Genomic DNA, 27213 nt, shown 5'->3' on the forward strand with positions numbered 1-27213 from the left:
TTTATTTACCTTCTAGTTTTCACGCTGACCAGTTGCTAAATATTTGCAGTGCATTGAATGTCCTCTGTTTAACTTGCTTCTTTTGAAAGCTTTCCCAAGAAACCTACCCACTGTTTTAGCTTCCAGTGCTTAATAAAAAACAGTGTTTGGTTGATTTGTGGTGCTAAACAGAGAACCATCTTCTCTCCCCCTCTGCACTGCTGCCGCCGCTGCTACCATCAATATGGTATTTGCATATTGATGGCTTTTAGGTACTTGCTAAGCTCATATGCTGTACTACTTGTTACAGATAAATAGAGGTGCCTCACTTAAAACAGATTAATCCAGAAACTCGCTAGTAACTTCCAGTATTTCCTAGTTCATCATGGATGTGTGTTTTTTAAGGCAATGTGTTGTTTCCTTGAAACATGGAATTACACTGGTCAACTGGCAAAAACAGTTGCATCTAAAGTCAGTGGATGTTTTAAAACATTTCTGAATTTTAGCTTGGTTGGTCAGTTTGGTTTTTTTAACAAGACCTGGTTACTGAAGAACCTATAAATTGATACATTAATGTTTTCTCTTCATTTGGGAAAAATTATATAGACTCTTGTTACCCTAGAGAAACCACTTGAAGTCCATACTCATCTAATACTTTTCTCTAGTTTATCATTGTTAGCTTAACTTGTTCTTTCTTCTTTTACTTATCTGTCCATGTTATCTGTCATGTATGATTTTATAGAATCATAGAATCGTTTAGGTTGGAAAAGACCTTTAAGATCATTGAGTCCAACCATAAACCTAACACTGCCAACTCCACCACTAAACCATGTCCTTATATGCCACATCTACACATCTTTTAAATACCTCCAGGGATGGTGACCCAGCCACTTCCCTGGGCAGCCTGTTCCAATGTTTGACAACCCTCTTGGTGAAGAAAGTTTTCTTAATATCCAATCTAAACCTCCCCTGGTGCAACTTGAGGCCATTTCGTCTCGTCCTATCACTTGTTACTTGGGAGAAGAGACCGACACCCACCTCGCTACAACCTCCTTTCAGGTAGCTGTAGAGAACGATGAGGTCTCCCCTCAGCCTCCTTTTCTCCAAGCTAAACAACCCCAGCTCCCTCAGCCGCTCCTCACAGGACTTGTTCTCTAGACCCTTCACCAGCCTCGCTGCCCTTCTCTGGACACGCTCCAGCACCTCAACTTCCTGTTCTGTCCCTCCTTATGCACTGTATTAAAACAGTAGTAATTCTTGGCATCTAATTTTGAAGTCTGCATGCAAATGTGGGGGGAGATGAGCTTTCAGTCTGTCCTTTTCTCTATGGAAGAGAGGGTGTTGGTGGCAACTGGTTGCATTCTGAATGTTTAGTTAGTAAGAGATGCATGGATTTAGCTGTTAGGACCGTATGTCCTGACAGACCGTCCAAACAGTTGTTCATGATTTCCTACATAGAAGAGGTGGCAGGCTGAAGATACAGGGCATAAATATAATTGAGGAGAATGTGTTTAGAGTGTAGTGAGTAGATGACTTCACAGGTTAGTAATTGAAAGAGTTCATACTAACAGTAAATTAGCGCTGAAGTTCTGAGCTAATAATCTTGAATCGTCCAGCTTGAGATACCCTAAAGGCACGTGATCTGTCCCCCACCCTGTTCTCTTTTTAAAATAAGGTCAGTGAAACATTGGAGGTTATAGCTGACATTTAATAAATAAATAAAAAAGTAAGAACTGAAATGGCTAATGACCACCTTTTTGCCACTGCCAAGAGCTTCAGGTTTTTCTCCTGTAGAACACCAAATAAGGAACTTTTTTTTTTATTTCTGCTGTTTAGAGCAAGCTTTGATAATAATACATTCTATTAAGACGCTTCCGTTTTTTTCCTTCTCAATTTAGAATGACTTTTCCCATAGTGACTGCATGTCAAGTAATGAGACCAGTTTGCTAGAACGAACCACAGCACCTCATGATGGACTACCAATGGCTTCCCATAGACCTCAGCGAGAAGGTATGTCGTCTGAGGTTTCTTTTGAGGAACACTTTAAAGTTGGGGGTTTTTTTGAATGCTAAACTCTGCCTGGAGGTGTAGAAATCTTGCATCTGTCTTGCTGTTCATCTGAATGAGAAACTGCAATGATTGGTAAGTATAATAGCTTCTCTGCTGCCTACTTGGTCTTTTCTTTATTGTAACAAGTTGTCATTCTTGTTAGCTGCTAATTATTAGTGACTGCATGCATGAAAATTGATTGCAAATGGGCTTCCTCCTGAAAAAAGAGGTGGAATTTGGGAGAAAACAAGAAAATTTAATGCAATTTTATTAACGATGTTTCGATTTTTGAAGCAAAACTAAACGTGAAGATAGTGTGAAACAGTGCATAGCTTTTGCTACTTGATTCAGTTGTATTTGATTAGTCTTAAAAAACAAACAAAGAAAGAAAAAACACGTATTAGGAGGTTTTGTACAAGTGGTAGTTTGGAGAAGTGAGAGGCTTTCCGTAGAAGTAAGTCATCTTTTGGCTCTGTTGGGGAGAATGAGAACAAGGCTTCAGAGCGTGAACAGCACTCTTCTGTGCAATTGCCAGCACAGTTTCTTCTCTTTGAAGAAAGGAGCTTTATTGAAAACAGATTTATTCTTACCCTTTATTCTCCAACAAGATTAGCGAATCACTTGTCTACTCAAAATTAGTCTACGCTATCTTGCAGATAGTGGAGAGCTGGCAATCTGGAAAAACTATTGCTATTCCTTTTGTCCTCATAAATGTCCTTTTGTCTCTACTGTGGAGATTTAATTACACTTTGAAGGCAGGCAATTTGAGAGTTTTAATTCCTTGAAAAAAAACACAGAGAAAGATTATGGCAGATTACAGACAACAAACCTGTTTCAAATCCTTTTACAGAGTTCAAAGTGTTCATATTCACAAATTAGAAACACAAAAGGGAGACTCTCTTTAGCAGCGCTCCTGAATTAAGTAACAGAAGCACAGAAAAGTTGAATAATTGAATCTAGCGAAGAGCTTAAATACTTCTCAGCATTCGTATTATCATAGTTAGAAACTAGAGTGAAGGATCAGAGTAATTTTGTGATATTTGCTATATAGGTACGTGATAGAAAGGGAGTCCCTGCTACAGAAACCTCGTTACTGGGTTAGAAATAGCACATGATAATAAAACACGTTTTTTATTCTCAGCTGTGATGAATATGATTTTTAGAAATCTTAACTCATACTTACAGTGGAAGCAGTGTCACGTATACATGCTTGACTTAATCGTCCTGAATGCATGTGTTGTGTCCAAAATAAATGTAGAAATGTAACGCGCCCAGTTGGCTTGTATATTCAAACATTTCTTCTCAGTCTAGCCATTTAGAATATTTAAAATGTGATTGTGGAAACAGAATTTTAAAGTGGTCTATTGAAACTGTGGAACTAAAGCTGTGCAGCAGCACTGTAATTACCTGTTTTATCACTTACTACAATGAAGCATGCAACAGCAACAAAAAGAAGTTAAGGAAGCTGAAGGTACTGCATTGGGTGGTAAAATTTCTTTATACTTGAGGACAAATATATTTAGCATTGAGAACATTCAATAGTTTAAACATAATCTCATTAGAAAAGAAGCTTGTCTGTGAATGTTAATGGTGTTAGTTTCCATAATTATGTATGCTAAATATAAGAATGTAGTGAAATGCAATTTAAACCACTATTCTCAGTTCCAGTCATGGGAATCAACTTTTTAACTAACTTATGAATATCAATTCAGCTGATGGTATCAATTTTAACATTGGCCATTAAGAAACTTTACTGCACCAAAACTCACGTTACGCCATAGTCGTTTTTCTAACAGTGCTTTTATCCATACCAGACAGGTAAAAATTAAGGTCACCAAACATTCGGCTTTTCACAGTACATAGATGTATGTTATTGTCTGGCATCCTTAGCTCATCTGATTTCTTTGCTTTGTAATAATTAATCTTCATTAACTGATAAAAATGAACTGATTGTTTAGCGCTCTAACTCCCAGGTAGAGGGTTACAACCAGTGAACACCAGCACACTCAGTATTTGTCAGTCTCTACTAAAAGAATTGGAAGCTGTAACGCTATCAATAGGTTTATATGCTGGCTTATTATTCCTTTAAGGAAATTGCTAATACTTAGTTCTCTTAGAACTGGCATTTTCGATGGGGATGATACTATAATTGTAACTTTAACAAAATTCATTAAAGATGCTTCAGTTAGATGAAATGGTAATTAGCTAATCTCCAAGAATAAGCTTTGTAACATACACTTGTAGGAGGTTGATTTTTTAATTATTATTATTATTTTTTATTGTTATGCATAGTTCCTAGTATATCCCATGTAAACATGCAGTTAAAAATTGAAAGGAAAACTTTAGCTGGTAACACCACCCTCCTCCCACCTCCCCCCAAAAAAGAAAAAGTTTCAAAAGCATTGAAAGGAAGCACTGATGGTGTAGGGCTGGTCGAACTGTTTTTTAAATAATTTTTTTTACATGTAAAGATGTGTTCATGCTTGTAAAGGAATAAAATTCTCTTGAATTCTTAGGTCAGCATAGCAAGAAAAGTGAAAAGCCCATCTCAGCTACATGAGGATTTTTATATAGAGTATTACCTGAACAATGTTATGTGCCCTCAAGAAAATCTCCAGACCCTGAAAGTCATATGGTGCTGCTTCTTATCAGGTCACAGCCAGAACTTGCCTATTCCTGAATACAGTAGGCTATGGGGAAGGAATGTTAAAGTAGCAAGTACTTTAAAGTACCTTTCTTCCTTTTCAGTTCAATTTAATGATAACTCTTTACAGTACGATTGTAGTAGCCTTCTGCTTCTCCTTTTCATTTTCTGTTTGCTAACACGCATTTCTGTCTCCTTCAGGCCTTCCCCAAGTGTTTCCTTCCACCTAAGTGCCTTTCAGAAATGTGGTTCTTCTGCCTTAGTTTGCTCTCATTACTACTTGATGTTTCAGAAACGTGGATGTGGAAGGCACTGTCACTGGCTTTTATCAGCACTTGTTACTTCTTGGAGTAAAGATGCAATTTGACTTCCTTTCATTGTCTTTTCACTTGTAGTGGTTATATTGTTGTATTTATGTGACTTTCAGTCTAAATAAGCTCTTGGGTAATGCACAGTTTCCCATCATCTGCAATGAAGGGGTTGTGGTCAGGCCAGAGAAATACTTTGTAGAGAGCAAGGCTCCACCTGCCCCCTGCAGTTTGTTATAGTAAAATAGCATGTGAGAAAGAGTGGGGTTGTGTGAGTCAGTAAATGGCATACAGTAATTCTCAGAGTGGCTAGGTAAGTAGATACATTTTAAAACTGTAATTTTGGCGTGTACAGTAAGGTGTTTTTCTTTCAGCTGTACACATTGACAAGATAACCCTGAAAGGAGTACCAAGAAAAAGGGCTGACAAACATTTGGAGTACACGTTCAAAGTAAGCAAATAAGCTCTAGAATATTAAAGTAAATGTCTTCGTGATACCTATGTATTGTAGATATATACAGCTTGTTTCAAATACCTGCTCAGAAGGCAGTTTTGAATTACATTAGGGTCTTCAGAGATTCTTGGAATTACCCTATAATTCTCTTGGATTCTATGTGCAGATCAGGTGTTTTATGTAATTGTGGGCATAAGGTGGGAAGGTGTAAAACACCGGCCATAGCTGGGTGTGTGGCATCACTTCAGGAAACTTGGCTTTTGCTAGTTTGGGGTAAGCATTACAAAGAACTCTAAAACCAGTTGATTGTTTGCTCAAGTGGCATAGGAGCGCAGTTCTTGTGTCTGCAGTAATATATTGCTTGGAGTCATATGGTCCTCTTAAATCTCTTTCATGAATGTTTACCATAAGAGGATGGTTCCTGTGGGTTTTGACAAAACTGGGGGTTGGTTGGTTTGTTTGTTTGGGGTTTGTTTGTTAAGGTAAAAACAAACAAGCTAAAAAATGTCAACAAACTTGAAGATCTACCTAGTATAGTCTTCATGTATTATAATAGCCACAGGCAACATATGAAACAATAATGTGAGTGAATGTTAAACAAAACTGAAATACTGCTTCTTACTACTTTGGAAAAGAAGCATTCGGTATTGAGGTTTGGTATTAAAGGCTGTAGGTGTTAAGTAATAGCTGCTGAGGCCGTTGGTGGCGATGTTCTAATTGAATCAAAGTAGTAATTTTCTTAGCGAGGACTGACTAACATTATGAGTCATTTGGCCAATAGATGTGACTCTGGTCAAACTCTATTTGAACATAGAGTTAAATTTTACCTTTTTTCCCCCAACAAAATAATGTTTTAGATGAAACATTGTAACTGGCCATTTGACATGGGTCATGGGAGCTCTTTGAAGAGGCAAACTTAAAAAAATGCCATTTTGAGCTGAAAACTGACGTGTTCGTCCCAAAATTTGATATTGAATTCTCTAAAGAGTTGTGAATTATAGAGTTTTGTCTTTTCTGGTATTACTAGAAGCTTAAAATTAGAATTAAGTTGACATGTGTACTATTTCTGTTTTTGAAGTCAAGTAGTGGCAACAGATACCTTGTTGTTGATCATGTCTGAAGGTGAAATTTGCAAAAAATTCTGCACCCTTCTTTTGCTGAGGACAGTAATGTGGAATTTAGCCTTCAAAGTCTTAAAGGTTAACTTGCCCAAGTATTTCAACCTTGTCAAAGATCTTTTGTCCAAATACTCTGTGAACTGAGTACTAGGTAAAATACAATAGTAGGTAGGAGAGGTTTGTACAGAATGCCCATATGGATTGTTAATATTTAAAGTCACAAAACTATTTTGAAAATTCAGCACATAGACGGATTTGACAGTGGTTTTGAATTTCTTTGTTAAAGGGGGAATGTGGAGATATTCTGGGAAGTATTTGAGTAAGCTTGAAACTCCTCCACCTCAGTTCTTTTAGGAAAGAGTTTCCTCTCCTCATCTGTGCAGGTATATACTGTGCTCCTCACTGCAGATCATTTTGTGCTTGCCCAGACACTGCTTTTTTAAGGTTATAACAGCAATTACAGTCATGGCTTCCCAACTGAGGGCACCAAGAGTAGTTGGCATTTCTGGGGACTAAGTTGAAGGCAGTTGGTGATTGACGTTATCCTATCAACTCTTCGGAGTAAATGAATGTTTGTAATTGCCATGTCCACTCCCATTACACAGAATCTTCCCATGCATGTAATGGGAATCTTAAGCCCAGAAGTGGGCTTAAAGCCAGGCAGCACTCATCTAACCAAGCTTACTTCTTTTTTCTCAAAATATGCATGTGAAGGTGCTGTTTTACTACTTGCATGTTGTGTCAGAACAATAAGCTACTGAAAGTTTATACAAGCGTATACCAAAATGCTGTCTGATTCTTGAGTAACTTATTTAGTAACTTGCAGTACTTTCTATGAATTGTACCCTACAGCAACTTCTATATGACCATTTAAGATTCAAACCTGAGGCAGGTAAAATTATTTTATAGGTAACATAAACAAAGAGGTTTTTTTTTTTGTTTGGGTTTTTTTTTTGGTCTTGACTCATGATAATGGCAGCGAGAGCTCAATTCAGTACATCTGACCTACAGTCCTTTTCTCTGCTACCTGGTTTTTGCAGTTAATGATGTCTGTTTGACACAAGTCCTATAATTACAGAGCCTTCTGCCTGGCTTCTTTCTGAGTCAGTAAGCCAGTAATCTTCAGGGACTTCATTGCATTCACCTGAATTTACTCATACTCTCTCTAGCAACAAATAACATGAAGGTGATCTTAAAATGTACACTCAAAATCAGTATACGTCTTTGAAAAGGTACACCATTATCCCTGTTTTGCCTGGTATTTACTTACCTGCAAGTGTTAACCCTTCTACTGAGATGGAAATGTTAAGACCAGCAAACTGGTATGATACTTGGAAAAAGAAACTTTCCTCATTCTCTTTTCCTTCCTTACTAGGTAACCTGGTCCGATCTTTCGGTAACGTGTGTAACAAAAACACACCAGGAGCTTCAGGAATTCCTGCTAAAAGTATGTATTGAAATATAAAAGTAGTGTTTACACATCAGGTTTATAACTTCGGAAGTAGTCTAGGAGAGCTGTGATTTCTGGGGTGTCATTACAGAAACAAAAGCATGCTACCAGATTTTTGTACTTCACAATTGTATTAACTATTTAAATAATGTATATTGTGGTGGAGCAGCTTGACAGATAAAGCAGCTCAACAGAATATTTGGCGAGTTTCCCAGGAGGACATCGTTTGTCTCATCTGAAATTGCTCTTATAGTTTTAACTGAACTACCATAAAACTACCAGATGAGTTTTTAATATTCCCCACAGAGTTAATGTATAGGTACAAGCACTGGTTGTTTGCTGATTGGTGTCCCTGTTAGAATGAACTTAAGAGTATCATTTGTTGTTTCTAATTAATGAGGCAGAGCCATGAGCATAATAGTTCTTAATTTTACTGTTGTGTTCTTCAGTAGAACAAAGGCAGGCATATTTGCTATCGCAAGGAGTTAAATTTGAGAAAATCTAGCAACTATTTGTGCGTGTTTAAAAAAAGTAAAAGTTCTCTAAGCTGTTCTCCACCCCCTGCCCCAAGCAGGGAATGCATTTGTGTGCATAGGCCACATGTAGACCCCACGAGTGTGATGACCTCAAACTGTGTGTTTCATTGCCAGTGTCTAATTGTTTGGGTTCCACCTATTCTGGGAAATTCTGTATTTAAGCTCACTGTTCAGGGCACTAATGAAAGATCTGTTTTGGGCATGTTTTGATAGCATCTGGTGTTCTTAACTGCAGTGTTAATTACAAGTGGAAAGCCAGTTACTGTACAAAGGTCATTGTCTTGTTCACTGTTTCAATTATCAACATTATGTTTTCTAGTGTTGTAGAAATGAAGCAGTGAGTATTCACTACTGCTTTAATCTAGTTGGAATATCTAGTTCCAAGAGTTCCCAGAGCTTGATTTGTGAGGATTTGAATTATGGATGGCATTTCTGGTTGCGGATGGGGTGTCCCACAACATAGGGTACATGCATCTGCTCCTGAAGAGAACCTTAAAAGCAGGACTGTCATATGGGATCCCGTGCAGCTCTGGGATGAGTGTTCAACTGCATGCCTCCTGTTCTACCTGTAAAATAAAGACAAACACCAGTTTCTGAAACGAACCCTCTAGTACCTACATGCTGCCAGGAGGAGGAGCCAGGCAAACAGACAGGATCCAAAATGTTGCAGAGCTGTCTGGTTTGACTGATGGCAGCTCTTCAGATGCGGAGTGTTCCACATGCTGGCTTGACTGCTCCAGCAGAGTCTAGATATATAGAAGATGGCAGGACAAGAGGAGGACAACCACAGGCTGCTATGAGCTTGCTGAGGTGTTCTGTGGAGAATGTGCACAGCTGAAAAATATATTTGATTTGTGTTGGTTTGATAGCCGTAAGTAGAGAAGAAAGAGAGAATTGTTAAAGCAGGATAAAACACCTTACTTTAAAAAGCACCGTAGAAGTACGAATGCTGTCCAGTTCATATGCACTTGCATTTTGGCTTTTTGTTATTCTTATTTCCAGTCTGCATGGCATTGTTAAGTAGTATGCTCAATTTTCTAGGGAGAGAAAAGAACGGTCAAAATACTTGATAGGAAATTCCAAAGTTGTGGGTGATAGGAGTAAGATAACTGTAAAAATTGTTTCAGAATAGAAGCATCGGTGAGAAAAACTAAGGTAGTAAATGGGATAACTTGGATGCCTTATATTTAAAGAGCACCTTCTCTTACATGATAAGCAGAAGTTGTTCTTCGCATGTAGGAAATTACCCACATATGTGGAAGGGCTAACAAACGTGTAGTAACAAGGCTATCTCATTACCTGAAGTTAAGATAGTAAGCACCTAATCTTGGGTTCGTGTAACTCTGAATCTTTAACTACAGAAGGAATTGAATTCCTTTTAATGAAAGTTTTAAAGAAAAAAAGCTGTGGCTGTTTCCGGAGACTAATTTAAATACAAAACACCAGGACAGGAGGTTTGCTCATCCCCATGCTTCTGCAGTAGCTTTTTGATACCTTTTGGTTAATACTGACTAATTTTTCAGTCAGAGTTCCTCAATAGCACATATTAAAGCTAAAGGGGTCAGTTAAGAAAAGCTGCTTTCAGCACTCCTTTCTGGTTTTATATCTTCAGGTGCTATAGCACTGTACTAATCTAATACTAACAACACCTGTCTGTCTGGAGTCTGTCTGTCCAGAAGTTCCTTTTATGTATGTTACCAAGCAATTATCTACATTAGACATAGTGTCTCTCTAATAGTATCACTTCATTCAGTGAAATAATTACTTAGTGCTTTGCTGTTGTACCACTAGCAGGATGTAATATCCAGCTGGCACTGTGGATTGGGTGTATTCCAGATACGCAAGAGGAAGATGCTGCTCTAGTGTAAATTACTTAGATCATAACTGATGGCAGATGTTAACCAGACTAGCAATAGCTTTTAACTTTAGGAAAAAGCATTTTTGCTATGGCATTTCACTTCTAATTGCTCCAAAATTAAAAGACCTTTTTTTTTTTTTTAAAATATAAATTAACAAATCTGATCAGCTTTCATGTACTTAAGTACATCATTTTGGAAGTGGTAAATGTGAAAAATCTTTGTTCTAGGGAATATTCTTCATTTAAAATAGACATGCTCTTTAGATGCAAGAATTTTGCCTTCTGAACTAGAACATCAAAAGACCTCACTTTGTAATACTGGCACTGGAAACAGTTATAATGAATTTTTGTAAGAAGTTTCAGTGTTAATAGCAACTGGAGAAGGACTTGCTATTGATTAATCTCATTATTGCCCACTGAAGTCTAGTGTATCATATAATTGAAACAGTCTCCTTTCTACTCCTGTTTCTTTAAAATAATTTAATCTAGCTAAGTGATGCTAGTGAGTACAGTGCATTGAGTCCTCCCTGGTAATTTTTTTGTTATTTTCAGACCTACTTTCTGTGTGTGAAATATTTTAAAAAATAAATTAAAAAAGGCTGTAAATTATTCTGGAAAAGAACATAGTTCTGGTAAATTTCTGAATGTAATTCTTTCAAATAGAGCTTTAAACCATCTTACACTCGGATTTGATGTGAGGCTTTACAGCAAAGCATTTCTCTAGCAAAACTGAATTATGATGATTTGTTGTACCTTTAGTCTGTAAGTTACCTTACTTCAAACTGGAACAATACAGTTTCTTTTTGATACCAAAAGATATAAAGACTGATTGTGAACAAATACAGTCTTTAAAATGTCAACTACTCGTTTTTTTAACATTAACCTTTTTCTCAGCTCCCAAAGGAACTGTCTTCTGAAGCATTTGACAAGACTATTTTAAGAGCACTAAATCAGGGTTTTCAGAAGAGGGAAGAACGAAGGCATGCTGATCTTGAGCCCATAATCAGGTAAATATTTTAGCAAATAAACTGAAATGCATCACCTGAAAAGTGATTGAAGTCAAACTAGATGACTTTTAGGGACAGTGGAAATTCTGCTGCCTAAACACAATTTGTGAAAAAAATCAGAAGGCAGTGATGAAATAGATACCCTTAACTCTTTTTTTTTCTTTTTTTTTAAATTTAGACTCTTATTAAACTTTAATGGATTACTTCTAAAGAAGTAATCATACAATTATGAAAATGTTTGTCCTGAGCAGCATTATATAGCAATGATTAGCGCTTCAGCAAGGGTCTTACCTCCATTATACAAGGGTATATTTAGAAATATTAGAAACAGTAACTCAAAGCACATATGTTCTAATTTTATGACAGCATGGAGTGAGAGACAGAACAGAATTTGGAAAAGAATGAACAGTAATAGTGAAGCATGTATATAAAACCAATTGTAGCTCACACATGTTAAAAAAATGGCCTCATAGCCTACTGTCTAGCGGTGAGGATGCTTCCTGGGGTGTGGGACATGTTGGTCAAATCTTGTAATTCAGAACAGCAATACGAATTTGGGTGGGCCTCCCTGTTCTTTTTGTTTGTTACAGATACCTTGTTATGTTTGTTCCTTCCTGTCAGGGTTGTTCAACTTCTTCAAAACAACTTAAATTATTCATCAGGTTAGGCAGTGTCCCTTGACTTAGGGTACTTGTTGAAGAATCAGGCACTGCTTTTCAAGCTCCTGCTCAGAATATACTGCAGGTCCAAGCATATCAGATCTTTGGGTTTTGTCTTAATAGCTTAGCTATAGAAGATACGGAGCTGCTGTGTGCTTCAACCTCCCCCTTCCCAATTTTCTTTTACTTTGACCTGTAATATTATTTGTCTGTCTTTATTGGCTTGATTGTCAAGCCAAAAACTAAATCTGTGCAAGTAATTTTTGGCTAATAAACATTCTGGTTTTAAATGAATAAACTTGTTAAACAGGTTGACTGAAGAGGACATATCTGTAATACAGAAAGGTGAAACCTCACTGCACAGTAATTACAAGCCCAAGATATTCAGTTTGAGGATAACCTTTAAACGTATCCAACCATGTTGTAGCATGGCACTATAATTACAATTTGCAAGCTAAGTTGTGACTGTACTGGAATGCTACGTGAATAATCTTGTGATAATAGCATTACTGTATACAAATTGAGTTTTCTTACAGTATCAGTTTAGCATTAATACATATTTATTTGGGGATCTTAAGTATGTGCCCAATTGCCAAAAATTGCTCTCCCCTGCCCCCCCTCCAAAAAAATAGAACCGGGTAGTGCTTCCTGGTGAGCAATAACTGAAAAATTGGTGTGGGATGTAAAAACCATTCATTCTTGGCCTGTTTTCTTTTCTGAAGCTAATAGAAGTTGTCACTGACCTCTTGGGAACAGACTCAGACCAGTGCATGGTGGTATTGAGAATCCCACCCTTTGCTCTTGGAGATAATGATGAAACTCAAATACTGACATTATAGGTGAACTCAACTTCGTATTTAACCAAATAAGTGTATTTAAGGAACAGGTGCATTGTTTTGGGAAATTAAATGTTAAAATATAAAGTCCAGTGCTTTTTTGACTCAGTCCAAACTCCTCTTCAATAAAATGTTACAGGTGGCTAAAATGTTTGAATTGGGATGGCTCAAAAGCACATACCTTTTACATCAAAAAAAAATTCATCATACCAATTTCTTGTACTGGCTGTATTCCAACCTTACACTAGCACTGAACAACAAAGCTCAAAAGTAGCATTTAACATTGTTTATGCCGAACGTGCAAGTTCAAGCATTTGGACTTCTTCAGAACTGCCTACTTTGCTCTTAAGTGGTACTGTAGTAAATTTTTGTATTCTTCCTATGGAATATTACTTTTATAAGTAATATTTAACAAACTCTCACTTAAATTTCAGGCAGCTATTTTCAAATACATCGCAAGCTTTTCTGCAGAATCAGAGAGTATACAACTTCTTCCAATCAATTTCATCAGAATCTTTGCACACTCACAGTAAGAAATATTCTAATGCTGTTTTATATAACAAAAAGTCTATAAAAAGCTATTCTTCCTGTCATGCCTAATTATGTTTTTATAATTATGTATTCATGTTACATTGTATTCCACTGGTCGTGTTTGAACTCCCTGCCAATGAATATTCACTTCAGCAGGTACTCGTGCTTTTGACAGTGGGAAAGTGCTATGTAGCATCAGCTTGTGTTCTTTTCTTTCTTCCTTCTTTGTACCATCATGCTGTTAAAATAAGTAATTAGGAATTGAGCATGTGCAACAGTTTGGGACTTTTTTCCTTTTAAGAAATCTTAAACTTTGGAACAAAAAGCTTGAGCTGACCCAAAAAAATCACCTCTGTTTTTTATTTGGTTTCTTTTGGAGATGAAGTGTTTGTCTTGATATTTAAACTAAGATTAATTTGGGGTATATAGTACATAAATAGTGGGACGGTCCTAATTTCAGAACATACAGAATCTTGTTCAAAGCATTTGCATTGCAGAGATTTCCTTGGTGGACCTCTTACCTACTTGTGTGTTACAAATTGTTTGTACAACCTAACCTTAGCTTCTCTGTATGGATGCCTTAGGATGTGGTCTTTGTTTCTGTTGAATCTTTCCTTCTTTCGATGCATGTTATACACCATGACAGTTAAGGCACTGACTCCGAGGCCATTGCCTCAGAAATTGCAGAAGACCTTAGTAAGGAATTGAATAAGTTGGAGTTTTCAAACAGACTGCTCATATGTGCTTGGAAGAAAATAGAGGCATGACAGCTGACTTTAATTTGAAATGATGGGTGTGATCTGCTGTGACAAATGTATTCTTTCCATGATCAGATAGAAGCCTTGTGATTAGGGTAGAAGCTGTAGGTCATTTTGCGATACTTTTTTTTTTTTAGTAACACTTAGGACATTCTTACATGGCAGTTCTGTGAAAAAGTTAAGCTAATGAGGTCCAGGATGATTGTGAAACTGGCTGGAATTTACTCCTGTGAAAATTCTGACAACTCTGGTGTAATGAATTGCGGAGGAAAGAGTTTCCAAAGTCCAGAAAGATTCACATTAATGATAGGCACACTGCACAGGGTATGCATATTTTAATCTGTAGACTACATCTAAGTGGGAAAAACTTGCAAATGTGTTGTTGTACCTGATTATAATTTGAAATGGTCTGAAAAAGAACCAGTGCCAGGTTCCATCACGATAGACTTGACTGGGTTAGTGCAGGGCAGAAATGATCTGTGGGGTAGGTAGATCAGAAGAGTAAAATGGACAAATGTCAATTCTGCAGGAAGTCTTACAGATTATAATGTGATTATAAATGGGAGATAATTTGTATAATAATAAATAAATAATTGGGTACACGAAAGTTTGTGAGGATTTGTCAGATCTAGAATGCAGGACAGATAGGATGAAGAACTTAATTGTTTAGCAGAGAGGAAGAAAAACTCCTCTCTGCTAGGAGATTACTTTGATGACTTATGTCTTCAAATACCAAAGAGTCATAATGTAAAGAGGATGATCTGTTCTCTCTGATGGATAAGACAGAAAGCACTGGGCTTAACTTGCTGTGAGGAAGGTTAGGACCAGGGTCAGGCAAGAATCTGGTGATTACCAGACAAGTCCAAAGCAGTGGGCAGATCTGAGGTCAAGGCAGAAAAACAAGTTAGTGGGTCAGGGTTAAGAACAGGATCAGTGAGGTACATGGCCAGGCACGGGCATGGCTGCACTGCACCCCAGGCAAGGGCCTGAGCTCAAGTGTGGCTCCCAAGCCAAAGGATGGAGGCTCCAGATGAGACCTTTGCCAGTTCTTTCCCAGCAGTCTCACCCAAAATTGAAGAACTGCTCTGTATGAGATTGGATCTTGAGCACAGGCAGGTGAAGCCCTTGGGAGGGCAGGGGAAGAGGTTGCAAAGCCCATTGGTATGGTTCAGGGCCCTGACATTGAGTTAGATATTAAGAAAAAGTTTGGTGAAGACAAATAGTGCGATAAATCTAAGCATAGTTGTTTTTCTTTTGAGAAGGGGGACTGGATGACTTGTCTGGGGTAGCTCACCACAGGTGGCCTCTGTGTGTTTTTCAAGGTTTCCTGTTTGGGATTCCTGAAATCCTGCTAATACTTGCAACTGCAAGCTAGCCTGTGGTGGCATATTTTGAACGTGATGACAGTGGAGGGGAGTGGGGGAAGCGTGTCTTTAAGAAAAGTCTCATCAGTTCTCAAACGGATGTGCAGAATTAATTGGCAGACAAAGCAGTTGTGGCTTTAATGGGTCTTCAGTTGCTATTTAGAGTTCAGGATAAAAATGTCTCTTCACGGAAATACAAAAATATTCACTCTTTCTGAAGGGTATGGTTTTAGTAAAACCTATGTGGAAATAAATTCTGTGTTCAGTGAAGGGTCTTATACCTTAAATGTGAGTTGGGATCTCACACTGAATAATATATTCAGTAAGTGTAATTATGCCGCCATGGTTCCATTAAGGAGGAAATCAATTAGCTCCCTCCTGGTTCATAACGTCAGTTATTTTAGACACTTTTTCAGGCTGGAGTAGACTTTTGATTCCAACAGACTTTATTAGAGCATGATCTCTGGGGGCTTAGCATGTTCAGTGCAGACAATATTTGGAGAGATCTTCCTATCAACGTTTCAAGCTCCTAAACAACAGCTTTCAGATGCTTTTATCTGCACTAACTTGGAACTTTTTGAGAGGGAAAGAGTAGACTCCTGGAGGTAGATTCATTACCATACTTAGTCCTTTTTTAGAGCATGGCAGTGGTATTTTTGCAAAAAACCTGTAAATATTATTGCCACTTCTTTTTCTATCCCATCTGGCATAAAAAGGCAGAAATTGTTCATGAAGACTGTGTTAAGGGCACTAGAAGACCTTGGCCCAAGTAGGTCCCTTGGCAGGTGAATGATTTGACAATGGAGGAGTATAACTTGTTGTAGAAGAATTCTAATAACTATCATTTGGTCTCCTCCCATTTCCTGCTGTAACACAAAAAAGATTATAAAAAAAATCCAAAGTGCAGGATAATAGGAATATTTTTAATACTGTAATCACGATCCCAACCTTTTGAAATTGCACCATAGCTTTAAAATTGTTTTGCACACTCTTTTCTTTAAAATAGAAGTATCTCCATAGAGCCTTTACTCTTGGAGATGGCCTGCTTTGGAGGAGACAATGTTCAAATTATTGCCATATGCAAACCAGTAAGTTCAGTCTTCCGTTTCCCTAGCTTCCAGTTTAGTGCAAACATTCAGGAACTGTCTAGTTGTTCAAGATCTATAAAGTTACTACGTGAACTTTATTCTCTGCAGGTAACTTACAACCCTCTTTGAAGACGGTTAAGGCACCAGAACACTTCAAGGAGGACAGTTCAGAAGCTTCAAGTCAGGAGGAAGGTAGTTGTGTACTCAAAGGTGGTTCTTCTCTGAGAAATTTTGCCACACTCAGTTCTGGAAATCATGCAGTTGACTGATTTTCTTCATTGGTACAAAGCTGAGAGATTTGAATGAAATCTGCTATGTAAATGAAGAATTTTTGTATATTTTCAGCAGTTTCCTTAGGAGGTTGCTGTATAATCCAAGGACTGGGAGTGTTCATAGACAGCTCAGAGGCAGAAGTTCACAGCTGTGTTGAGCAACCAGGAAGATACACTTTACAATTCACTTGAGCCAAGATTGTTTGTAGCTTTTCATGTCTTTACCTATTCTTCAGTTACCAGGGTTAGAAGTTCAGTGCAGCATTTCAAGAATTGCAGACTGTTTTGCATTAAATGTGCCAAATTTATCTAGCTTTTAGTTTTACTCGGAAAGGATGTTCAGGTTTTCCTCTTCTTATTCTTAACCTATGCTGTTTTTATACTCTGGACTGTTAATAAGGACTGTTTGGGACTGTAGTGAGTCGTGATTACAGTCTGAAAGCTGGTGTTTTCCAAATATCTCAAAAACAGTTCACGTGTGGAAGCAGCAGCCTAGTGGCTGGTCAGTAATTTCATTTTGAAAGGAATGGCAAGCCAGTTTTGCATCGCTTTCAGTAGCGAACAAGTATAAGCTTCTGCTAGGTGGAAAGGATGAGAAATGGGACTCATAGGTGAACACGGACCACTGAACACTTATACTAGCTTTCACAGAGTGACACCACTTTTATCCTGTTAAACATTAATAACTAATAAGAAGCTTGTGGTTGATCTTATGTGCAAACAGTAATCTGCATATGCAGTTCAGACAGCTTTTCCTTATTTAAAAAAATCACCACCATATTCTTTAGAGTTCAGAATGCACCAAGTAAATTTACAATATATTTGGAAGATGCTCAAATAGTCTTCTATATACTGTCCTTAAGAAAAAAATCTGTTCACCTGATGAAACTACAAATGCATTTCAGAACACCTTTTGTGCCATTTTAGTGAAGTGCTACCAGAAGTTTAAAAATTGTGATGATTCCCTTCCCCCCCCCAATCATGATTTGGACTTATGTGTAGCATTGAGAGGAGTTCAGGCAAAGTGATAGCTACCAAGAAGGTCAAGATCATCAAGAGTTGGAATCAAGAAAAGTTGCTTTTGTTAAAATTTAACGGTTGCCTTAAAGAAAAGGGTAGACCACATCTCTAAAGTTCTTGTTTCTTGTTTGAAACAGTGTCTCTTTTTATGTCAAATGTAATTTGCAAAGCTTTACTGGCATAGTGAATTTTGAGGTTCAGAATGCAATACTTCTGTGTAAGACTTGTCTTCATTCACTATTCAGAATGTGTGACAGTTTTGAGATGAATTTTAGCAGTTCAGAAAAAAAATACAAAATTCTGTACTTTTCTGACTGAATCCTTTCTTCTCTCTCCATCCTTTCATACTGGGTGATACTCAGTCACGCATTTAGTCCCTACGATTAAATATAGAGGTGAGCAAACATAAACGGTTGTTATAGTTCCTAGCTTTCTGTTTCATTCTTCTGTGAAATGGAAGGTAAAGAGTCTTGATTATACTGTCTATACAAACTGATCTCTCCTCTATGCAACACCTGTTAATTTCAGCACTGTAAATTAAGCCTAGCCTATTTAACGGAAATGTCTTCTGCTAAGTGTCTGGTAGTGATGGAAAGATGAATTTGTTGGATTGATCTAAAAGAGGAAATAGGAATTGCTATTGAAATTCTGCTTTGTTTATTTTTTTCCAGATGTAATGCAACACACAGCAGTTCACAAGAAACATAATGGAAAAAGTCCTGTTGCCAAGTAGGTACTAGGATGTAATGTGACCATGCTACATTTCTGAACTTCATTTGTTAGTGCTTTGAGAGTATGTGTTTCCTTCTAGATTAAAGCTTGTTTGTGGGGTTTTTGTTTGGTTGGGGTGGGGTGTTCTTGTCTTATTTTTTGTTGTTTGGGGGGGGTGTTATTAACTTAATCTGTATTAGAAAAATATTTCAAAAGATCCTATTTCTGTATCTGTAGGTCTAGGTCATTTGGAACTCTCCCCCAAATTTTGTGAATTTTCACTACTTGCATTTATATTTCGATTTGTGTTTATAAGCTGAGTAACAAATTTCCGGTGCTGTTGATTTTAAGCTTTTCTTCAGTAGCTTCAAAGATGACCTTATAGGAGAAGGTAGTCCATTCTTTCCCTTGCTTAGTAGCAAAAGCATGTATACCTTGCTGGTTTACGTCCATTGTAAGTGGAAGCACTTCTTAACCATATTAAAGTAGTTTATATATGCTTTCAGATATATGAAGTATGTAATGTGAATTCACCCATTAACGTATTTTGACCAGAAACTTTGGATATGTTTGCACATAGTTGTGCAATACTTCAACTATATTAAGAGAAAAAATGGATACAAATTTTATTGTGGTTTACAGTTCTGTTCTGTGTTGTTTTATCTGTAAAACTTATTTATCTCAGGGTGGGAAAATTACCTGGAATTAGAATATAAACATAGCACAAAACAATGTTGGTTAAGGTTCACAGATCTTTCACAGACAAGATTCTTGTGAAATTAGCAAGTGAACAGCTTAGTGGTTTGTTTCTGTTTTGTTTTTTAACCTTCCTACTTACTCTCAACTTACATTTCTTCAAGAAGAGAATGTCATCTTGACAAAATCTGATTATACCAGTGGATATACAGCCTACTATGAAGTTGTAAGAGCGGGATCCAAACTTACCAGCATATAGTTACTAATAAAAAATTTGTCTTTTTCTTATTCATTGTATAATAAAGTATACTAAAGCTGGCTGTAGTTTAGGATCTGTCTTCCAGGTAGGAAAGACAGGGACAGGCCTTTCCACGAACTTCCTTGGTAGAAACTCCTTTTTCTAGCTATTATCTTCTGTTTATTTAAGAGGGGAAAAAGTGTTTACTACTTGACTGCTAGAGGTCTGTTAGTCCTCTCCTGTTCGTGTTATGTATCTGTCTTCTTAAAATCTGTGCCTGTTATTTTGGGTTCTAAAGAAATGGCACTGAATAAAACTTTTCTCTTTTACATATGTATAAAACTGTCTAGAGTCAAGAGCAGTTCATCTCAAATAGCATTGGTACGTTTTAGGAAAATTTGTACATTACATCTGTCTACCTTTTGTTTTTATTCAGTATGGCAGTCTTACTCTTGAAAAGGTCCAAAAATTTACTGGTAGGAATAAGGTCGGACATACGAAATAAAAAATTTAGTAGTATCACAGCTTACATGAAAAGACAGTAAATTTGGCAGTGGATTCACTTAACTCCATTCGGCAAAAGTTTCTAAAGTGAACTTGCTTATATCTCTGCAGTCATGGGCTCATGCCTGTTTTTTGGGACCTTCTTGGGTTCTCACCATTTTCTTAAAGGTTTTTTTTAACATTTTGTTGTACATCTTTTAAGTAGTTTGAGCACTTAATTTCGAGAGGTATTTGGTAAGTAGCTACTGGAACTTCGGCATGTCTTATGCTTTGGAGTGAGCTAGATTTCTGCCATCATGGGGACTGAGTAACATTTCATATTGCAGTAACCTTCATGAAGCAGCTTGCCAACAGCCCTGAATTAAAAGGCACTTTCAATTATCAGCATAAGTATTTTGAAAAGAATTTAAAAGTGTTAACTCCTCTTTTTTTTTTTTTTTTTTTTTTGGAGGGGGGTGCATCCAGTCAGTAATAGGGCGTGGTTTTGTACAATAGATGAAAAGCTTATAGGTCCATGTGCCCTACTGACTCTGTTAGAACCCTGACTGTTTTTCCAGCAGTCTTTGTTGACCAGTGCTCTCAGACCTAGTTAAATATTGCTTCTGATCGGCTGCTGTTAAGAGAAGCTTCTGTGGAAGGCATTATAAGGTCCAAAGTAAATGCCATGTGCAACTCCCTTTCCCAGCACTACTCAAAACTAGCAATCCTGAAGGTAAAAATACAAAGCGAGATAACTATTTTGAAATTCAAATAAACACAGCTGCAGTATGATCTGTAAGTAGCCATGCGTTCCTTTTCTTAAGTGTCTCATGAATTCTGAAATAGGGATTACAAAGTAATTCCAGCTTTGTTATTAACGATAAGGAAGAAAGAAGATTAATCCAGAATACATTTCTATCTGGAAAATTTCCCCACGTCTGGTATGAAAAAAGCAAACATGCAGAAATATCCATGGAAACTCTTCTCTCAAGTACTGTTTTCTACAAATTCTGTTGTTCTGAATTTTGCATCAAATTATAGTAGACAAATGGAAAAAGGAACTCCAATTATGTTCAGATCATTAGTATAACTTTAGAGCACAAGAACTCCTGTAATTTACATCTTTTAAATCTCTTGAGCATTTCTAGGGTTTTCTGAAAGCAAAATACTGCGGTTTCCCAACACGATGCAAAAATGTGTGTGTTGGTAGGAAAAGCCTGCAAGTTTGTTCACGTTGGCATAACTTCTGTTTCTTCCTTTCAGCAGCACTAGCAGTGCAAAATGTTCTTCACTGGATAGCCTTAACATACAGCACTCTGAGCAAAATGGGGTAATGGACTGGAGAAGAAAAAGCTGTATTGTCCAGCAGCACCCAGAGCACTGTACAAACCAACTTGACCAGGTGTGTTGCTGTTTTTTCTTTAAAGCAATATTCTGAGACATTTGAGAAGACTGTCCACTACACATGATTAGATTTAGCTTTAAAAGATGAAGAGCCCTGCTAAAATCGTACAAATAAGTGTTGACGTTCAAGTTGCTACTGTCTTATCTTGATTAGAAAAACCCTCATAATTACTTACTACTGTCTCATAAAGTTGCATATTTTGTTTATGAATTTGTAAATAAAATTTCCCAGTAGGATATAAGTAATCAGAGAAGTCTAATGTTCATTTCTGATCAGACACTTCCCTGTTACTGTAACATATTGTCATCAGAGAGAATTTCAGAACGCCTGGGGAATTTCTATGTTATTGCAAGGAATAAACTAGAAGCTGTATTAAAAACTAAACCATATTAATGCTACAGTAGGGACAACAGGTTAAACATATTCTTTCTATCTTACCTGCATTATCTAAGTAACTTAACTTCTTTCAACAAAGATTAATACTTAATAGCTAGATGGATATACAATTTTTGTGAGACTTGTGTCTCTTCAGTGGTCAATTTTGGTGTGAGTATAGTTGAGAAGAATAATTCTTTATAAATAAAATAATCTACTGAAATTGGGGGAAGGAAGGTTGCTTACTGCTTACCTTGAACTTTAATATTACTCTTATTCTACATGCAGAATTTGGCTATTGATTATTATGTGGGGAATAGCAAGCCAAACAAAAACAGTTTCCTTATTTCACAAAGCAGGGTAATGAACTGAGATTTGGTTCTAAAGATGAAATGGTAGACTGCATCAAAGCTTGAACTATTGCAAACTTGAGGCAAAAAAAAAATTAATATACTAAAGCAGAGGAAAAGCTACATCCTATTTAAAGGATGTCCAAATACAGCATATTTGGACAGAGATTATTTCTGAGTTTTCATGTATTTGGCAAAGGAGTAAAATTTGAGATATTACTAGCAGCTAGTAATCGTATACTTAAAGAATTACGCAGATGCTATGTTTTTTCTTCTGTGCTTCTAGGTTGTATTCTAGAGTTAGTTTAGCAGCAACCTCCAGTTTAAGGCTGGGTACCTGCTTTGTCACTATGTAAAAATAATTTGCCACATGTACTTCCTACCCTCCAACCATCAAATGATTCTACTTAAATCAATAAATTCTGTAGCCCCTTAGGCCTTGTGATTAGCATTTTTAAGGGGGTATGTGATGAAACACATTTGTTTTTATCCTCAAGAGGAAAGACAGCATGCAAACAATAATTTGATTGATATCTTTGGAATATTTGCAAGTAGTAATTTGCTGAGTGTTTTGCTGATAATGGCATAAACGCAAGATGATGCATTATTCTAAAGGCCTGGATGCACTGTACAAGTAGTTGTTTGTATGGTTATAGCACCTGTGAGCACACTAGTCTTGGACTCGCAGACCTCTCGGTGTAGAAGGGTTTTTTTTGTTGGTTTTTGTGATACAAATTCTGTTGTTTGACTGGCGTCTTTGTATTTTCTGTCTAGCATACAGCAGAAAAACGAAGTCTGTCTACAGTAAACAAGAAGAAAGGAAAGCCACAGCTGGAAAAGTAGGTTTCCGATGTAACCAGTAATCCAGAAACAAAGTGTAATGCATTCACCTTGGTACACAGAGTCTGCAATCAATTAGGTGCTTTGTTTTGCTGTTGTGGAACAAGAGCTGGCATAGCGTGAAGCCAGTCTACATAAAAATCCTTATTTTATCTTCTGAAAAGAAGTAACTTGAAAAATAGAATGTAATTGTATGCATTCATTTCTCAAAATACCAGTTGTCATTTAGCAAAAAGATGAAGGAGCAGAAGTAGGTTCTTAACCGATACTGAATTGCCTTTTTTCATGTTATATTTATTTGAAAGTTAAAAGGTGTAAAGCTGTCCAGAAAACACTGAAAATCGAATAAGGATTGACAGCAACCTTTAACATTACGCGGTGGGTGGTAACTTGCTGAAATCTTTTATTGAAGATAATTTGCACATCAGAGGGCTTCAGAACTTCCTGTGGGCTACCCAGTCCTGCACTGTGAGGAAGTGAAAACGTTTCCACCATTATCTAATACTCTGCCTACTTCCAAGTTGACTTTCTCTCATTTTGTTAGTCTGTAGCCAGACGCTTTTATGCTAGTCTGGTGTACACTGCATTACACACATCAGCTTTCAAAGGCGACTTTAGAATCAGCTGCACTGTTTCTTTTTTTGTGTGTTTTCTTTTTTAGATCTTTATTCATAGTGTTTAGTAACACTGCTTGCAGTTTTGTTCCTGGTATATTGCACTAACAGCCTTTACCTATTTTTTTATTACCTACATTTGTTGTTATAGTTATTAAATATACAATTCTGGCCTGGAGTCACTGCCTTTGTTTACAGTGGCGTTATATGTTCATTCACGGTTGGTTATTTGTGCCCATGCATTTGGAAAAAAACCCATGAAAATTATTTACACAGGGAGAAAGCAAAGAAAACTGACTGCCGGTTGAATAACAGGACTAATGGAGTTAGAGTTGCAGCATCACAGCACATCCGTACAGGGACAGCAAAAGGTAAGATGTTTTTTCCCAAGCTGTTTGTAAGAAATAGAATTTCCAGTGTTGCTGGGTTATTCATTGTTCTGCAGTAAAGGGGAAATCACAAGCCTGAAATCTGTTTTGGTGCAAGTCAGCATGTTGGCTGTCTAGTCTGTGCTTTGACTTGCTGTATAGAACATGCTAGACTCAAGTCTTCTGTATGCAGTTGCTTAGGGTTTCTCTCTTTCCACACATAACTGGAAAAATACTAGTAAAGTCTCCATAAGTTTCCTTATGTGGAGTAGTAGTTACAGAAACAGTTAATGTTGGGCTTCTTCTTTATGAAATTTAGCAGTCCGAGTGTGTGGAGGTCCAGCATCTCGTCATTAGTGTTCTCTTTGCAGCTTACTAATTTCTTCAGCTGTTGTGGAATGGGCCATGAGGAACCTGTATAAAAACCCTCTGGTGCGAACCATTGATGAACTGTAGTGTCTAAACCAAGTGACTACTGAGCTACAACACAGAACTGTGTATGCTACCCTAACAGGGTTTTCAAGTTTGGGTAATGTAGCAAACTCTAGTGTCTAGGCCAAGACTTGTGTACATCAGTCAGTTATAAGACAAAATGATATTCGTGTTCCTTCAGTAAATTGAGTCTCCAAGCTTTATTACAAATTTCTGAAGGGCTACGTTACCCATTGACTTTGCCATCTTGATGTTTTCTAAGCTCCCAGTATCAGTTGCAGCCTTGCCTCTCTGATACTTAGTTCTCATGACAGAAAGTTGACAAAGAATTTGCCGCCTTCTATACCACCTAATCAGCATAAGTGTTAAAAGGACTCTTACAAAGTGCCTTGTCTTGCTTTTGCTTCCACTTGGGGTACAGTCTTGATTAAGCGTTCATTCTTTCTTCTCACCACTTCTCACTGTTGAGAGTTCCAGGCGGATCCCATTCTGAATTATTGTCATGTGTTTTATGGGCAGTTTTTGTTACCTTCTACAAACAGTATTTGACTAAAACTTTATGAATTCACAGTTCACAAACTTAGCAAAACCAGGACAATTTTAGAAAGTTACAGCTGAGGGCTGTACAGGCAGAAAACATACTCTACAGGACAGGTTTGCTGTGTACGTTTCTGATTGATTACTGTTCTCGTTGTCAGGCAAAACGCACTGAGCTTTTATGAACTGACGATAACTTTAAGAGGTGGTGCAATTTTGTGTGACGCAGTGCAAAATTAAATAGGGAATGCTTTGCCACAAGGGTTCTGTCCACTCACTACCCACTCCACAGATGTGAAACTGCCTGTCTGATACTGTTGGCTAGTCAGGGCCCCTCCAAGAAGAAACTGCAACCCACAGAGGCTGGAAGCAATTAAGTCCTGCTCAGAGATGAGCTTTCTACCTGTGCATTTGTGTACAAACATCAAAATGTCTTTTGAGATACCCTATTGAGATACAGTCTAAAGAAAAAATTCCATGTTGCAATCTGAATCTCTGCCTAGCTTTATGTATCCAGGCTTGGTTTGAAATGCTCTATTTTGAGTCAGTAACTCTTAACTGCATCATGTGTTCTTCCATTTTTTCCTCCCTATTTTTAGCTTTTCTGAGTCATCAGTTAGTTACACTTGTAACTTTGAAGACTTGATACTTTGTGGCTAGCTTTAGACTCTTCCTTTCAGTGATGTGAAGTTGACACTTGCTGCTCCAGGTTATATTAGCTATTCAAAACACTTGTTTAAAATAATTTGACCAGGTTTAATCCAGGAAATTATTTCAAGAGTTGAAGCATTAAGGCAGCTTTTTGATGACTTATCCCAACCTGTTATGCTTGCAATAGCAATAATAAATGAATTAATAATTTATAAATAAAATAATAATTTAATAGAATTAATAAAATAAATAATAGTGTTCTAATTTTTGTCCTGGAGTCTTACCAATCAAGGTTTTGGGGATTGGTGTTTCCTTGAAGCTAGTGTCTGGTATATGTTCTGAGAGAGGGTGCATCTGTCTTGCTCCTTCACCTCTGAGGCTGAACTTGAAAGCCAGAGCATACTAGCTACTTGACTTCACTAATAGGATCTAAACTCACCCTGAAAGCTGGTTTCCAGCAAATGAGTTTCCCATGATCCCATTCAGAACTTAGAAAACAATTTTACACTTTTTTAGTTCACCTCTTTTGCTTTAAACAGGTTTTGTTGATACAGTTTGCGTAAAGCCTGTTCCAGAAGAGTTAATTGTAAAAGGGTGTATTATTTTGATGTTGCCCACTGAGTTAGCTTTCTGCCTTTGCTGGTATGACCAAGGAGTATTGCATTTCTTTAAAAGGAAACATTTGATTGCTACCATTCAGAGGAAGTTATTATTATAATGCAATTTGGTATAAGCATCGCAAAATTTATTAAGGATGATCATTTCTTTTCACTGCTCTGCATAAATACCAATTTTCAGTGTCACCTTCTTTAACACCAAGGATTCAGTCATCGCAAATTTAGGGACAGGACCAGTCCTGACTGCTGGGAGTGGGAATGTTAGGAATGCAGGGGACAGATGCAATTAAGTAGGAACAAACAAAAATCTGAACTAGCGTGAGATGTGAACAAACCAAAATAACCTCACTTCCATATACTGAGATTAAAAATAAAAATGCCAATTTTTATTTTTAGATCTGAATTTGGACGCTGGATCTGGTCATGACACATGTGGAGAAACATCATCTGAAAGTTACAGTTCTCCTTCTAGTCCACGACATGATGGGAGGGAAAGCTTTGATAGTGAAGATGAAAAAGACAGAGGTGGTATTTATGGATAGTGTGCATGAACATCTTTATTCCTAGACTAATCTCTTTCTTGTATTAATTTTAATTAGTTTCTCAGTTTTATTAGCTGCTTTTATTTCTGAGCTAGCCACAGAACACATTTTGCTTTGTGGGTTTCATGACTGGACGGTTTGAAGGCTTCTAGCAAATAGCAGGACTGTTTAAATACCGTTGAGTTTTAGGTTACTACATACGTGTAGTAATTTTCTGACCTCAGTGGCATGGCTCTCTTGAGAAATTTCAGCAGTACAGTAATGGGAAAGACTTCGGCATGAAAGAGACCGATTTAATATTGAATTATGTGTCTGAGAGGTCCTTCTTTTTGTATTGACAGTTTAATTTGCCACTCCTTCCAAATTTGAGTAAGCTGTGTTAATGTCTTTCTAAGTAGATGCAAATTCCTAATTCGGTCTGTG

At 37.2% G+C, this 27213-nt stretch overlaps 1 protein-coding gene across 4 annotated transcripts in view; it reads left to right on the forward strand.

Moving 5' to 3' along the window:
* Nucleotides 1-27213, forward strand: part of ZCCHC2 (zinc finger CCHC-type containing 2) — a 48770-nt gene that overhangs the window by 12891 nt on the left and 8666 nt on the right. For 2 of the 4 annotated variants that reach the window (XM_076330414.1, XM_076330413.1), the window contains exons 2-12: nucleotides 1878-1989; nucleotides 5355-5431; nucleotides 7928-7999; nucleotides 11291-11403; nucleotides 13333-13427; nucleotides 16748-16831; nucleotides 18603-18660; nucleotides 21323-21461; nucleotides 22964-23028; nucleotides 23920-24014; nucleotides 26645-26773. In XM_076330414.1, the coding sequence (XP_076186529.1) occupies nucleotides 1878-1989; nucleotides 5355-5431; nucleotides 7928-7999; nucleotides 11291-11403; nucleotides 13333-13427; nucleotides 16748-16831; nucleotides 18603-18660; nucleotides 21323-21461; nucleotides 22964-23028; nucleotides 23920-24014; nucleotides 26645-26773 (1039 nt within the window). The remainder of the gene's footprint in view (nucleotides 1-1877; nucleotides 1990-5354; nucleotides 5432-7927; nucleotides 8000-11290; nucleotides 11404-13332; nucleotides 13428-16747; nucleotides 16832-18602; nucleotides 18661-21322; nucleotides 21462-22963; nucleotides 23029-23919; nucleotides 24015-26644; nucleotides 26774-27213) is intronic. The other 2 variants (XM_076330416.1, XM_076330417.1) reach the window with 2 other exon arrangements.

The sequence above is a fragment of the Aptenodytes patagonicus genome, chromosome 2 (genome assembly GCF_965638725.1).
Source record: "Aptenodytes patagonicus chromosome 2, bAptPat1.pri.cur, whole genome shotgun sequence".
Classification (NCBI taxonomy): Eukaryota; Metazoa; Chordata; class Aves; order Sphenisciformes; family Spheniscidae; genus Aptenodytes; species Aptenodytes patagonicus.